Source organism: Colius striatus, chromosome 3 (assembly GCF_028858725.1).
Source record: "Colius striatus isolate bColStr4 chromosome 3, bColStr4.1.hap1, whole genome shotgun sequence".
NCBI lineage: Eukaryota > Metazoa > Chordata > Aves > Coliiformes > Coliidae > Colius > Colius striatus.
Window position 1 is genome coordinate 7,824,561 of NC_084761.1, and position 15,794 is coordinate 7,840,354.

A 15,794-nucleotide genomic window follows, 5' to 3' on the forward strand; every position below is an offset into this window, starting at 1 on the left:
GCCCTAGAGACCTAATACATCTAAAGATACAACAGGGATGAAATGGAAACAATTTCTTTCATGCTGCCTCAAACCAGGCTGTAGCCTGAGGCTTGAGGAACAACTCCAGGGACAGACCTGTCCTGGGCCTCTATTCTGTGATTACAGTTCTGTTCAAAGGAGTCAACAGGAACTGGTTCATCAAATCTGACCACATTAGTCAGAACTAAAGTAAGTGAGATTTGTACAAAGAAACTGTAACTGCATGCATGGAATTAGGTGACATAGGATAATCTGATAAAATCATTCAATTGATGTAATCATTGTTATGCCTACAGGTGTTTTATAAGAATAATATCACTACTCAGGATTCTTCATACCAGTTGGTCAAGCTTCTTCAAAAGTCTTTGCTGATTCTGGTAAAGAAACAGAAGTGGTATTTGTGACAGACAGGTACAATTCACTTTGGGATGTCTTGAGGTGCTAAAACTTTGGGCATTCATATTACTAGGTATCTACTTGCAGTCATGCAAGTACTTCACTAATCTTCAAAACAACCAGGTGCATAAAGTGGGAAAGTTATCTTTGTGAAGCAAGGCTTTCATTTAATTATTTTCTGAGCTTTTAGAGAGGCCACAGATGAGCTTTTAAATTGATTAGTAACACACCCATTATGGTATCTTGTATCACCAAGTGAATATTGTTTGCAGATTGTACTCTTAGGAGCTGATACACAATTCAGCTGAAGTTAACAAAGAACAATTTGTACACAGCAAACAAGTTTAGGATTTTTATGTAATCTACATGCATACGAGAGGCAAGATAGGAATTCAATAATTTTAAGAGCCAAATGTAGAAACAAACAAACAAAAATCCTTCTAAATAACTGAAAAAAAAGGTATTTAATCTACACTAAATGAGATTTCTTACCATTTGCAACTTTTCAGAATGAGTACATTAATTTCTGAATTATTTCCTGCAAACTGGAACAGTTTCACATGACAGATACATCACAAAGGTTTCCACACGATGTTTTCTTTCAGATTTACTTGCAATTCAGCGGCAACAGACACCTCGTATTTCTACTAAACAAGACTCTGCTTTCAGAAAAAGCAACAATTTTTTTTCAAAGTCTGACCATCATTATAGCTACTTTTCTTTCCAATAAAGACAAACTAAACTATCGGCAATGTATTAGACCAAAGAGTTTGGAGAAGCGTTAATTGACAAGCCACTCACTTTCCTTTCTCCTTAAAAAAATGTCCCATGGTAGTATATACAAAACACCAACAGGAATTCATCTTTGAATAAAAGCAAATGAGCTAGCTCCCAGGCAGGCCTTTTGGGTTTGCTACTAATCTATTTATTTTGTAAATGAGACCTCTTACTGTCTGAAAAATACTGTTTCATTTCAGTGGTATTTCACCTACTGAAATTTCTGACCTGAAGAGTGAACTCCACTCCACTTTGTCAATTTTTTGCTATTCAGTGCAATCTGTAAGCTACACATTTCAAATAAGGAATCCAGCACCTGGGGCTCACACTCGGGCACCAGCCTCCTGATGCTACTCACTGTGTGTAACAAACCCCTACTCACTCAAGAAGTGCCACTGAAAATGACAGGACCACTTACCTGACTAAACAATACTTGGTGACCACAGGTTTGCAGATGAGAAGTTCCAGTTTGCTAGAACTTCAGTAAAGCACCAAGGTAACACAATCTTTTACTAACCATCAGCTTGTTTTTTCTGCAGAGTAATATTAGATTTCAGTATCTACTGACAAAAGAATTTAATATAATGAGTGGATAATAAAATGACAAGAGACATCAATTAAATTAACATTATCCAAAAGAACTTCTGAGAAGAAAGATGTTCTTACACAAAGGAAAACCAGAATACAATTGATAGAAAATTTGAGTGTACACTGCTTAAACTTAATGAGGAGAAGAAGATAGCTAACATATAATTAACTGCCTACGGCAGCGCAGCTAATGGATACTGAACTGGATTCCAGTTAATCCATGTCAAGACTTCCATCACTTGTAATAGTTCTTGTCCATTTTTTTAGTTACTCTGACAGTAGTACCACTAAAAATTACTTTACACTAAGTGGTGATGGGTAACAGGCACTTTCATTACAGGCATTTTTTCAGTATCACCACGTGAAGGGTTTTACAAAATCAGAGTAAGAATTCCACACTCCCTTGTTAATGATGGACTGCTCTGTAACATCAGCAACAAATTAACAGCAAAATATTAACAAATGTAACCCAAGACTTGAACTCACTGTTTTGTACCATGCTAATTTTGTGTATCTTTGTGGTGGTTTGTAGAAATCAATAAAATTGCACCCAGTCTTACAGCAAGACTGAAATGTCACTAAAAAAATATTACATCCTCTGATTTCAAAGAATTACTTCTCACAAATGAAAGCTATTGAGAATATCTAACTAGAAATGTACAAAAACTATTTTTCCACCTGTAATGATTTTTCCCTTGTCATCTACTCCGTTGAGCTTTTTAAAAACCCTCATGTGTGTCACAGGTTTACAGCTAAAAAAAAACCCAGTCTTTCTATTTACAAAAGGTAATAAATTAGTGAGGTTCTTTTAAGCAAATCCTTCTGACATATGAAGTAGTGATAATCATAACTGTTCTTTTAAGGAAAAAAAAAAGTGTCTTGACATAATACCCATGTATCTCTGGAACAGAAAATGTACATGCAAGGAAATGAGACAACACAACACAAACAAGGAATTCATAATAACAGAAGAACTTCAGGAGGGGAAAAAAAAAAGAGAATATGTGCAATTCAGCTTTACAAAACAAAGAAAATGCCTATCAGTTTGCTGAGCCCTCATGAAGAGCCCTCGTATTCTTTTGAGAAAGTGATTACTGCCTTCCAAAGTAGTTAATCAGGATACGGCCCTCAGTAATGAACGTCTCTTTTCAGGACTTAAGTTGATGCAGCTGTAGTCTCTTCAGGAGCTTAAATTATAAACACAGGCTAGGAAGGAATCACAGAACAACTTAAAGTATGTGGTGCCAGTATTCACAAAAATGAAAAAGGGTCAAAGGTCCCCGCTCTGAGGTTCCAGGCTTCGTGGCTCTCTTTGTTGGCTGCGAGACAGTTTGGGGAAGCGTGTAGTCACTCGTGAGCGATTGCTTTTGCTTAGGGGTTCTCCAGAGGATGGAATATCACTAGGAAGACAAGAAACAAAGACAGAAGTAGCTAGTTCACGTTATATGTACATTATTGGGTAGTTATTCCAAACATGAAAAAAGCAAATGTTATGAGAGCCTGGCACATGACTGCACACATCTTCAGTTACACAGAACTGCATTCTTTCTACTGGTATCTCAAGTGTGAATTACAAAATGGGCTCTTTCAAGAATGAGAACTAGTAGAACTTTCAACACTTTATGGAGGATTGCAAATTACAGGATAAAAGCGTATCTCTATGAGTTGCAGTTCAGAAATGGTGAGAAAAGCATTTTGAAGTGATAAAAGTACAAGCAAAATAGACAAGAGCTTGGATGATGCTCTACTTAACAAACCTCTAATTATGGATGGATGTATCATTACATAATGAAGTGTATTAGTAATACATCCCTGTTGGGAATTCTTCAGTCTCTTCTGACCCACAACAGACATGAATGAGTCTTTTGGAAAAGACTCTGAGAAGTACATTAATTTGAAAAACAAGCAGTAACAGAAAATTCCAGCTTACCTAGGTGATATTCAGAGGCTATAGACTCCTCGGAAAACTACAGTATAAAGGGATAGCATTGTACTTTTGCCATTCTTTTAGTGGACTCCACATGGTTTTTAATCATACTGCTCACATACAGATCAACAAGTAAAACTAACTTTTCCATTTTGCAACTCAGCCAATAAAATTACACACCCTACAAAGCCAAGCTTACTTTTATAAGTTAAAAATACCTCCTGTAATACCTATCTTCAGAGTGCGTTAACAAGTCCGTAAGGGAAGAATTGCTCATCAGTAGCTCTTGTCAGATTAAACACATACAGAAATATTTTAAAACAATCTCTGAATTCACTCTTTGAAGTTCTCTTTTTCTTGCAGAGTGACTTTCCTCACAGGTCGGAGAGCCTTGGCTCCATTTGAGTACTTTGAGCACTCACATGGGAGAGATCTTAGCAAAGCAGATCCTTTAACAAGTCCTGGAACTTAGTGGAAATAAAAATCACTAACAGGAAGCAGAGTACTTCTTCAGGATAAAGCAGCTGTACGATTGGTGGCCATTAGTTTTGTAACTACAATGTACACATCCACTGTTGCTCACTAAACAACAAAAAGCAGTATAGAAAAACATTTCCAGTTCAGACCTTAAACATTAACAGAAAACAACATTATGGTTTTTAACAGCAGTGCATTTTACTTGTCTAAATTTCTGACCAGAAGAGTCTAAAGTAACCTTGGTTAAAACAAAGGATTTATCTAAATTAATATTCACTGTACTCCTTTTATTGTACTTAGTCTTCCTAGGTAGAAAAAGGAAGCCCTTCACATGATATATCTATGGTACCTTTCCTCCTTTAATAACAAGATTAACAAATTAGATCTTTCATTCCTTATTTTTCTTGTCAGTGAAACAAAACCTCTAAATATTAATTCAGCACATTCTGAGTGGCCACTGGTCCTATGATTTCTTATATTGAAACTCAGAAATGCTACCTAAGTGGCTGTAGAGAATTCCAAGCATGTAAATTCAATTTCAGCTGTGCTCATTAGCATGGATTTCTTTTAGAAACATGAATATTATCACTCATTCTTTTTATACTATTTATAAAATTGCAGTGATGTGGTGTTGATACTCTAATATATGTAAAAGAGCTTCTGAGGGCTGTGACTTTCTGTTAAGATACACATTTTTCAGAACATGTAAACATAAAAGCATCTAAATATCAAATATACAATGGAATAAAGTTAATTTTTCACTTCACTGGGTTTTCTCAATCTATAATAGCTTAATTTACCAGCATGATGGCCACTGCTGATAGTACTTCAGCTTTATGAAGCAGACAGCTACTTTACGGATACACGGTAGTTTGCAGAAGAAAGCACAGTGTTATGTACAATTACTGTAATTTGGTGATTGCTTTATTGAAAGTACATTTTAATACAAAAGCTCCTCCTGCTGGCATGTCCAAAAATGACATTAGTGTCAGCCCAATGGGAAGTCATTTGTCCCTTCTGGAGGAAAAATGCCATTGAAAGAAAAAAGTGCAAAAGGTGCAAAATGAATTTGCCTAAAATGAAGAGAGATGGATTAGCATCTGTCTGCCCTGACAGGAATGGCTGAAGTAATAGGATCATCTTAGGATAGTTCCATGAACACCAACATCCGTGAATGAAGGAAAAAAATTGCAAGCAATTCTGCTAATTTAAATGATGCTACTCCAAGACAAGATCTAGCTAATAACCAAACTGGAGATAATTTGTCTTAAATGTGGTAGTTAATTTTTATAACGACAATACAAATTCTAAGACAGATCAGTATGTTATGTAGGTTTACAGAAACTAGTTTATATCTGAGGAATTAGACCTTCTTGCATCCAGCATGAAAAAGGAAACTGGAGCTGAAATTGAGTTAATGAACTTCCAAGGAAACAGATGTTGTATGGGGAAAAAAGTTGAGAGTATTTAAAAAAAAAGTCATACATTTAAAACTCCGTCTCTTAAGCCCCTTTCCAACCTCCCTCCTCCAAAATCTGGGGAGAGAACTTCCCACCTCACTTGTCTGCTTCAGCTCTATCTCCTTATTCTACAATTAAAACATTGACTTTCAATGAAAGTTTAACTACTTTGAGGGGAAGAAAATGACCGAGCGCCTGCAAAATGCATGGTAATCCAGCAGGGGGAAAAGATTAATCTCCCATCTCTTCTGTCTCCTGTTACTAGATTTAATAATTTAGTTCTGGTCTTGAGGTCAAACGATACTTGCAGAGTGTCTGGCACTAAACAAGACACCTTTTTTGACAAGTCAGATATTCCATGAACTCTCAGGCAGAGGTATGAAGACCTTAAAATCACCCTGACAATATTTCTGGCAAATGCACATGAGGAATTAAATTGAGACACTTGTTTTGAGGTCTATTTTTGCTAATCTGGGTTTGTATTGAAGAGGAGGGAATAAAGATGCCTACATGCAACACCTGCATATCTTCTCATTTGTATCATGCAGGGAAAACAGCCTCTGGCTTTCTGGGGTAGCACTAGGGTTGCCCTACAGCTGATAGTTCTACCCAGACTAAAATACAAATTGAAAACACTTAAACCAGGGAACAGCTGTTCTAGAACGCTTCCAGAACAACTACTCCAAGGCCCTGTGGTAAGCACCGACTCTTTAAGTCTACACCTGCCTCAGTTACATCTTCAGTTTTAATATGACAGTCTTCATTTTGTTACCTTCTTAGCTCCTGACATCTTAACAGGGTTTAATTTTCTAGGCTGAGTCTGGCAGGCAGCCAGATGCTTGCCAGGCATTACCCTGCTCAGTAGCGGAACATCCAAGTATTAAAGGCTCAAATTCTTTTCTACAGAGTGGGACAAGGTGAGAATGTAGACAAAAAAAAAAACAACCTGCTGAGGCAATCAATTCCTTCTTCCCACCAGGTCACTGTTTAGCTTTTAAGCATTCCTAATTGATCGCCCAGCATTTGTTTGGATACCAATTCAGTTTCATTGATTTTGTCTTGGTGTCAAGTTCCGCCTGAGGTGCATCTATAGAAAATAGCTTAAAATAACTGGCCTTTTTAATCAGCTTCTAGTTTGTTCATACCTTCCATTTGTTCCTCTCTGTGTATCAACACATAAATTGGATTTTGCATGGGTTTTTTTATGTACTTAAATATGGAACTGCAGCTTTCTCTTAGCTGATATTGTGAACATTTGCATGGTGAAATTTGTTTTTCATCTAACTGTCTACCCTTCAGGATAAAATCACAGGGGTAATAACATGTCTGCAATTGGAGATACTTTTGTACCAGCCAGAGATTGGAGAACAGAAGTAACAAGCACATCTCGGGAGTGTAGCAAAGATCAGGGTCAGGTATTTCATATATATATATATATATATATAGATAGATAGATAGATAGATAGATGTATTAAAAAAAAACATTTAAATGCATCTCTGAAGTCATTTATAATTCTAGTTTGGGTTAAGTTGTATTAAACATCTCAAGAAGAAAGATATTGCCTGGCACATAAATTTGGTGACACTTCTTCACCTGTTTCTTGTGTTACTAATATTTTTGTTTGCTAATAATCTAATTTCTGGTTATAACCCCAATGTACAAAGTGATATACTAGATTGGTGCACTCAGCCTACTCGAAATATGGTCTTAAACAATGTCTACACTCTATTAAGAAATCTTTTTTGACAAATGAGAACTAATTCTGACTTACCAATATAGGATATCTCAGCACCTTCTCTTGCTAATTAAAATCAGCTAATACATCTGTCTAGTGGCATTATTAACTAAAACTCTGACTTCATTAAATCATTTTAAATACTGACTCCTGCTTTGCAGTGATCTGGGTAAAATCCTTGTTTCCAGTTGCTGAAGTGTAAAAATAATTGGAGCCACACTCCTGTCATCACTCCCAATTTTGCAGAAATGAAATGTAATTACTAATGAGAAACAGTGATCTCCATCTATTAATATAAATGACTGAGTTGGGATGTTTAAACAGTCAGCTATTAACAGAAGAGATAGAAAGATACAGGTAAGATAATCCTCCTCTAGTACGCATCAACATTGAAAAGCCTGAAGACACTATTAAAGCAAAGTTGCCAGGTTAAAAACTGAATAATCATTTCCTATCAAGATTACATCTGAAATTACAAGCATTCATTCTAATATTCTATCCAACTGTTTGATTAATATACAGCTCCTTCTGCTTGCACATATGTACATCTACAACAGAACACGGCATTCATAATGACATATTAGGTCTCTTCTTGCTGTGAATAGTTGCAAGCACATAATCACGCTTCTATTTGTTGCAATTTGAATGATCCTAACTTGAACACTCTCGTGCTAAAAATTGGTTTCACGAAGATTTTCTTCATAAACATCATCTGCATTGATATTTCAATGTTTCTGTAAACCATGACACAGTACGTAATTCTGATGATCGGATCCTTTTCTTTTCTTCCACTAACTTTACTTTGAAGTTGGCAAAACAAGATGGTTGCTGCACAGTAAATGTTTAGTATCCATCAATCCATCACTTATATCCTACAAAATTAATATTTATGATTCATTTTTGATGAAATACACTCTCATTCAGGAAATGCTCAGAACCCTGTAAAAATGACTTTTCATTAGTTTACATCTGAGTAATACTTATACTCAGAATCTTCTCTCTTTCTAAGACATGACATCTGCATTTAGGAACAGCTACTTTCTAATTTTTCTTGTGCTCCAGAGTAATATAATGCATAAACACAGTATTCACCATCAACCAGAAACCACTGAACACACATATAAGAAAAAGTTTACCATAATACACGATTTCTTTGTAATTTATATAACTGTTTTGTGTATTTTACTGACTAGTTGAAAGGCTGAAAGTCTGGCTATTCCATCCATTTCCACCTAGAAATCACCAAGATTCTACTTTTATTAGTGCTTCATTCAACTCATGTAAGCAGTATAATCTACCACTTCTTAGTGATAGGTAATTCAGTGAACAAAAGGTTCAGAAGCAGAACATGTTCCAAGGTTGTTTACATAATAACAAAATGTAGGATTTACTTTCAGAAGAACAGCATTCAGTGAATAACTGGATTTACTTTTTCCTGCCAGTACTGTAATTATCATCCTTAAGGAAAGCAGATACATTTTTACTGAAAGTATTGAGGTAACAAAAACAGAAGACGTGCATCAGAATTGAAAATGCACCATATACGTGAAAATAAAAGGAGTAAAACTCTTGATTGACAAGTAGCAATTTCCACGTGCTGAGACAGCAGTGTATTACAGTCACTAGCCAGGCACTTCCTCCTCCATAGTCACAAGCTGTTTGCACACAAAAATGACGTGGAATGGAGACAACTTTAATTACCAAATTAGCTTCTAAATGGCCCATATTCAATACGATTATGGCACAGAAAGTAACGACAGAAAGACTTCACAGAAAGTGTGTTCTCAAGCATCAGCATATGAGAAGCCAGTAAAAGGAGTTATAAATTAATAATTCTGAGCTACCAACCTCTAGTTTACACAGAGTAAAATATGCAAAGTCAACCATGTTTCATGCTAAGTAGTGAGGAAAAAAAGATAAAGACTTACCATCTCCTCCAACTTGCCTAATTTTGCTAGTATCACGGTGAAGAAAAATCTGAAAGCTTTAAACATTTCTCCTACCAGTTCATATCCATCTTCTACCTGACACTAAGCTCATTGGTGCACTTAGATTCATTTCAATTAATATTTAGGTGCCTATTCCTGCCCTTCTTCACTGTGTCTGATTTTTAACCTTTGACATCACATAACTCAGCTTCATGGGTAATGCAACACAGTGGCCTGTTCTGGATATCTGTCACCCTCACTTCCATTTGCTCAAGGTGCAAACAGTTGGTAGTGCTTTATATGTGAGCTAGGGTAATTGCCTTGGCGCAGCCAGTCAGCTGCTGGTAAATCTCAGAGGCTTTATCCCCTGCATGCTCCTTGACTCTGCTCCAAATTCATCCAGGCAAGAGTATTTGTCTACAGGCACTTGCAGTTAAACGGTTCAACATAGTTTAAATAGTCTCCATAGTAATAATACAACATGACTGTCTCTGCTTTGAGTTTTGCAACTAAACTTCCCATCATAAAAAACAACCTGCACAAACTATTACCATTATTATTTTAAAAACAAACCCCTTCTTTTAAAATTAACATGAAAGCAAACGGAATAATAAAGAAAAGTTGTGATCAAAACACGTTGTTTTGATCTTCCAAGCAAGTGCTTGAGTTTTAATTGCTCCATCAAGCTAAGAGGCATCAGCTGCTTCTCTCAAGTATCTTCATTTCTCATGGAGACTGCAGTGTGATATTAACATATGCAACAAGGCAAAAGAGAGCTGACATGTCTGTTCCCAGGGACAGATCAAGATTTGAATGGATGTCATGTTAAACAATATTAGCTATGAATGCAAAAAATTAACAACTTTTAAAACTGCTCCTAGAACCCTCCAGAATTATAACCCTTTTTCTGGGAAACATGTTAGCTATAATAAAAGTGAAGAACAGTGCTTTACAGCAATTGCTCTTTCTGGGGTTTGTTATTTTTTAAATACTAAAGGCACCTTACTGTACTTCAACCATAAACTTGATACTAGTGATCCATGTCCTAAAGCCTCAAAAATATAGGTGTTAATCTCAACCTTTGAGAGCCTTTAGATTGTTCTTAATTTTAGCCTATTCTTTTAGTTTTCCTAAACTACAAAAAACAATTTACATCAAGTTGGATAGCAAACAGAAAATAGTGCACCTGCACCTGGAAACATAATCACAGAGAGACAGTTGAGACTTCGCATACTAGAATTAAACTTTTACTCTCTAAACAAACAAAAGTAATCAAGATGGGAAAACATGTAAATAAAGTACAGAATTGAGTACTGTCAACAGAATAACAAGGGAAACACTGACTTTGTTCTTGGTAATGAAGACAACAACTAATGTTTACATTTAATCCAACAGAGAAAGGGAAGCTAATCAAAGAAGGTATGACATTGCTTGGTAAATGACTAAGGGAGCCAGCTTGGGATGTGACATTCTTGATGGATTAGACAGAGACTAAACAAACATCAGGCTGGCCAGCAAAAAGAAAAGCACAGTAATAGGCAACCAAAATCACATTTTCTGTTTAGTCAGATTTCAATTGTTTTCTCTGTAGAAAAGAAAATAGTAATGGTAAATATAGGCTCATTCTTTTTTTTAGTTCCAACTCCAAATGAGGCTAACAGAAAGCAAAATTTGCTATTGACTCCAGTGTAAGTTAAATGCATGGTGAGCTCCTGAAATTTGGCATCACTTCTCCAGGTATCATCAAGTTCAGAATCTTTAAAAAGTCCATGACCTTGGTCTCACTCTAATGCAGAGGCAACTTTGACAATGAGTTCAAAATAAAAATAAATACAATTTGCAGCAAGCTTGTTCTAATTAAAGAAAATTCATTTAGGATAAAGCTGATCAGCTGTGACTCTCATTGCTGGCAGTCACTTAAGTGCAACTCCAGCAATGGAGCTACGTGCCTGTCAACCGGGCAGCGGCTTAAGAAACGCTGAATGTTCTCAGCCATATGGAGAAGCCTGTATATGGCTTCTGCCACCCAAAGTATCTATTTCTGTAGCTCAGTTTCACCCTATAAGGAAATTACAGCATCACAAGAAAAGCACTTTCATCTTTTACCTAAGAACTCCCCAGGAAGTTCCTCCTCTTGGAGGAACTCTTGGAATCTCTTGGAGTTTTCTGGCTTTCAGCTACATGAAGATTTTGGTGTTAGGAAGTCTAGCCAACCTTGATATGGGCAATTTTATCTGAATAAATTCTGAATTGTAACTGAACAAGCTGCTGAGGTTATCACTTTCCTTGGTTTAGGATAGACCACTGAAGCATCTGTATGTAAAGGTCAATATTATATATGCATGTATACAGTACCAGATGGTAATAAGATGATGCAGAACTGTATCTTTGTTACGGTAGCTCTACTTTGCAAGCAGCAGGAGAAAAATCTTAAAAGACATCATATACAGCATGTGCCTACAGTTCCTCCTTGCAGTATTAGAGCACAGTCCTGAAAAGTAAAGGACTTCACTGATGCAGTGTGAAAACTATTCATGCCCTATATAAGTGATATGCATCAACTTGACTGCAGTAACAACAGCTCTACAGTTAGACATGAAGTATTTTTGATCTTACACATGGCTGCCTTATGCTTAGAAAACACTGGGCACTGGATTTTGTTGAAGTTGTCAGGATGTAGATGCACTGACTCAGCTGCAGTACTAAGAGTAAGAATATGATAAAATGTCCAGTCTGCCTAACAATGCAAACCAGCCTCATTTTACTTCCCTTTGGTGATACCTAACTATTCTCAACAGCTGGAGCTCTGGGATTTCTCTCTTAATATGTAGGAGCTTTCCACTGAAAGCCAGACATTCAGAGCTGTTCAGGATATTTATGATTTACTCAGAAACTGTACTAAGACAAGAAATTAAATTTCTTATAAATAATTAATTTATGAGTTCTTAAAGGTAATAATAAAATTCCAGAAACAAGGTTTCAGAGCTAAAATACACATGGAATAGTAAAAAACAGGCTCTTTGGTTAACTTTACAGTTGCATCAGCCATCCCAGAACAGATCCTGTAATTTCTGTCTGAAACTGGTTTATTTTAGCAAAAGTAAACTGAAGTCTGTTTCACTACAAAGCAGATACGCATTAGGAAAACTGCAGCTATTCTGACTACATCACCATAGGCAAGAACAGCTTGATGTTATACATGGACTGATGTAAATATGCAAAGGACTCCCATCATGTTGTCCCTGGTTTAAGGCCATACTGAAACAGTTAATTGTAACAAGTCTGGAGAGGATACCTGTGCAAACTCTTCATGCTGCAGATGAAACAGAACTGTGGGATTAACCTACCTCTGTTATTTGTGCAGAGACCTCAACAGTTCAAGTTATCTTATATTTCTGAACTGATATTTGGCCTAGTTTGTACCTATAGAGAATGTATTTGGAGACCTCTGAAGCAATCTAAAGAACATTCCTAAATAAAACTTGCAACAGTCACTGTCTTTACTCATTTGTTAATGACGCGAAGCAATACGGCAGGGAAGTATGGATGCATCCGTTAACTCTTGTTATTAATAGATGAGTGTCTATAATCACACCCAGTTATTCTAGAATCCTTCAGTTCATGGATTCTGCTATCACCACAGAAGTGCCAAACATATTAAAAATACACCACAAAAATACCATCTGAACACAACAGAATTGAATGGCCTGTTTATAGCTGGCAGATTAACAAAACCAGGGAACAAAGCTTCTGTAGGATGTTTTGAATTTCAGTGATGGCCTGTAGCTAATTCACGCTGTTTTCACATGAGAAACTGATGGCTGCTGAAATATTTTTTCAACATAAGTTCACATGAGGAAAAGAAATAACCCACCTCCTCTGGAAAAAACGTGCAGTTAGGCATAAACAAACTTGTTGTGGTCTGGATAAAAGCCAAGTACACGCACAAGTACAAAGGCACCTCCCTTTTGCTTCCTGTATTTGAATGGATGCATCCACTTATCCATTACTGTCAGTGTTGCACAGAAAGGAGTATCAATAAGCACCACAGGACCGCAATTTAAGATGTATAAATAGGTTTTCCTACACTACAATTTCATGAGCATTCCATAGTGTTTCATACGCTGAGAGAAAGGAATAAAACTTATACAGCCACCTCTCAGCAAAGCTTCTCCCATTCCTCAAAATCCTTTGCACTGTGGAAAAGTATTTAATCTTAACATTGCTTTATTCCCAGTGAAATAAGCATTACAGAACAGTTTTCTTGCAATACTCCATTGCATACACTCTTAACAATTACATGAAGGGAAAACTTTTAAAGTCATGTTCTTTCAATATCAAAATACTTCTTTTTGAAATCTGCCATTCTAGTAATTTAGTAACAATTACATATGGGAGGATATTTACACACATGCATTCTGATTTAAAGGACAGTGAATTTTCAATACATATTCCCCAGGGTTTTTTTGCCTCCCTAACAGGTTCCTCAAGGGCAATTGAACTGAGACATTGACATTTCAGGAGATCTGTAGCAAACATCATAAACTCATGTTTGAGAGCTTAGCTTGCAATATTTCTGACAATGGATTATATAAATACACTAAGTCAAAACTGTTTGCAAATGCCATCCTGTGCCAAAAATGCTTGCAAATGTCACAGAGAACCACCAATATGAAAAGGGCCCTTTCCTTAATCTAGAGTGATTGCTTCTACACAAAGGCCTGATGTACGGGCTACAGAACACAAACAGTGCTTGACTGATGCTTGCTGTACCCCACTGTGACTCTCATTAGTAGGAAATGAAAGCATGCAGTGACTTACAGGAATGTTTTTCTGCATCACATATCTTGAAAACATACCATTTTCAATTTCACAGGGTATTAGAAAGACAATTTGGTGATAAGACAATGGCTGTTTGGGAACTGAAGTCTGCTGCCCTGACTAAAAGAAGATACAGCTAACCTGTTAGGTCATGTTATTCAGACTGGTTCCTAAACAACACATCCACTAAATTGTGCTCTCACTGGAAAGTCCTGCCTTTGTACATCAAATGCACACTTACTGATCTGTGAGTTCTTCCATTCTTCCACGTTTTAGAAAGTCTTGGAATGAAAAAGGGATTTTTAGATGGTCTGTGTTGTTGGTAAATATCTTAAGCTTCCTTTTTAACAGAATTCAGGCTGAAAACAGCAAATCACAGACTTTCTCTTGAACATACACTCTGAATTTAAGCCACCATTGTTTGTACCTGGAGTTATCTGTTATAAATTGTGTCTATCAGTTCCATGACTCTATATCATATTTTTTCTAGGTAGAGATTTGAACTTCTCATAGATCTATAGACCAAGGTTTGTCCAGGTCATGTCACTCTGGCCAGGCTACTATAGTTTCAAGTGATATATTTTGCCATGCAGACTGGATAAATTAAGTCAGAAGCCTTTAAGTTCTTTTTGATATATCAAAGAAAATCAGGAGCAGAAATAACCTTGTCCTTTGTTAGAACAATATGACTTCAAAAACATCTTAAAGTGCCACACTTTCACGGTATGCAACTGCCAAATATATTATAAATACAATATAAATAATAGATTATTTGGTTTGGTTTTTTTCAGTTCCATTAATCAGTTTCTAGCCATTATTTGAACATACATTTAAATAAATACTCCTCTCTTCAGTTGTACATTTCAAATCCTAAGTTTGGAAAAAAAAGCACTAGAAGTGATATGGGCTATGAGAACTTGTCAACAAAGTAAATACATAATCCCATCTCCTCAAAGCCCTCATGCTACACTACCTACCTGAAATCTGTTTCCAGATTAAACTCTGACAATTCCTTTTCCTGGAAATGTCATGGGCTTTTCCAGTACTCTGCCATTCCAAAAAAGAGAAGAGATCAGATTTTGGAGCATTCAAGCTATCAGTGTACACAGTGGAATAATACATCATCAAAAGGGGTCTCCTCTAAGGCACTGTTTTGAAGATCATGAATGGAAACTAAGGGTTATGGGTCCCAGAGCTCTCATATCCATCTGCACTTGCATATAGATTGCTCTGACTGACCAGATGGCTTCTTACAAAACAACATGTTTATATCAGTAGTTTCCAAAACACTTTCTGGTGAGGTTTCTGTCAGGAACCTGCAGATGGTTCCCTTCTCCTACCTGTAAATTCTCCAAAATATATTTCCTGAACTTGCTGTTACACAATCTTCAGCTACATATGTTGATATTTGACTGTGAATATCTAAAGCTGGCAATTTTCTTAAAATAATCTCCATAAAGAGAATTTAACAAGAAATTATAGATCAGCTAGTTTATGTGCAGCTGTAGAATAAATACTACAAAGTGTTTTGCAGGATTTAGTAGGCCAAAAAGTAAGCATTGAAAGCCAATATTTCATAACAGGGAATTCATGTAGATTTGAGCAAAGGTGGTTTTGCTTAACTTGTATTCTTTGACAGTATTACTGCTATGCAAACAAAGGT

At 36.3% G+C, this 15,794-nt stretch overlaps 1 protein-coding gene across 2 annotated transcripts in view; it reads right to left on the reverse strand.

Annotated features, from left to right (window-relative positions):
* Positions 1 to 874: 874 nt before the first annotated feature.
* SNX29 (sorting nexin 29) overlaps positions 875 to 15,794 on the reverse strand; it is a 128,869-nt gene continuing 113,949 nt past the window's right edge. For both annotated transcript variants that reach the window (XM_061993607.1, XM_061993605.1), the window contains one exon: positions 875 to 3,182. In XM_061993607.1, the coding sequence (XP_061849591.1) occupies positions 3,053 to 3,182 (130 nt within the window). In that variant the 3' untranslated portion in view covers positions 875 to 3,052. The remainder of the gene's footprint in view (positions 3,183 to 15,794) is intronic.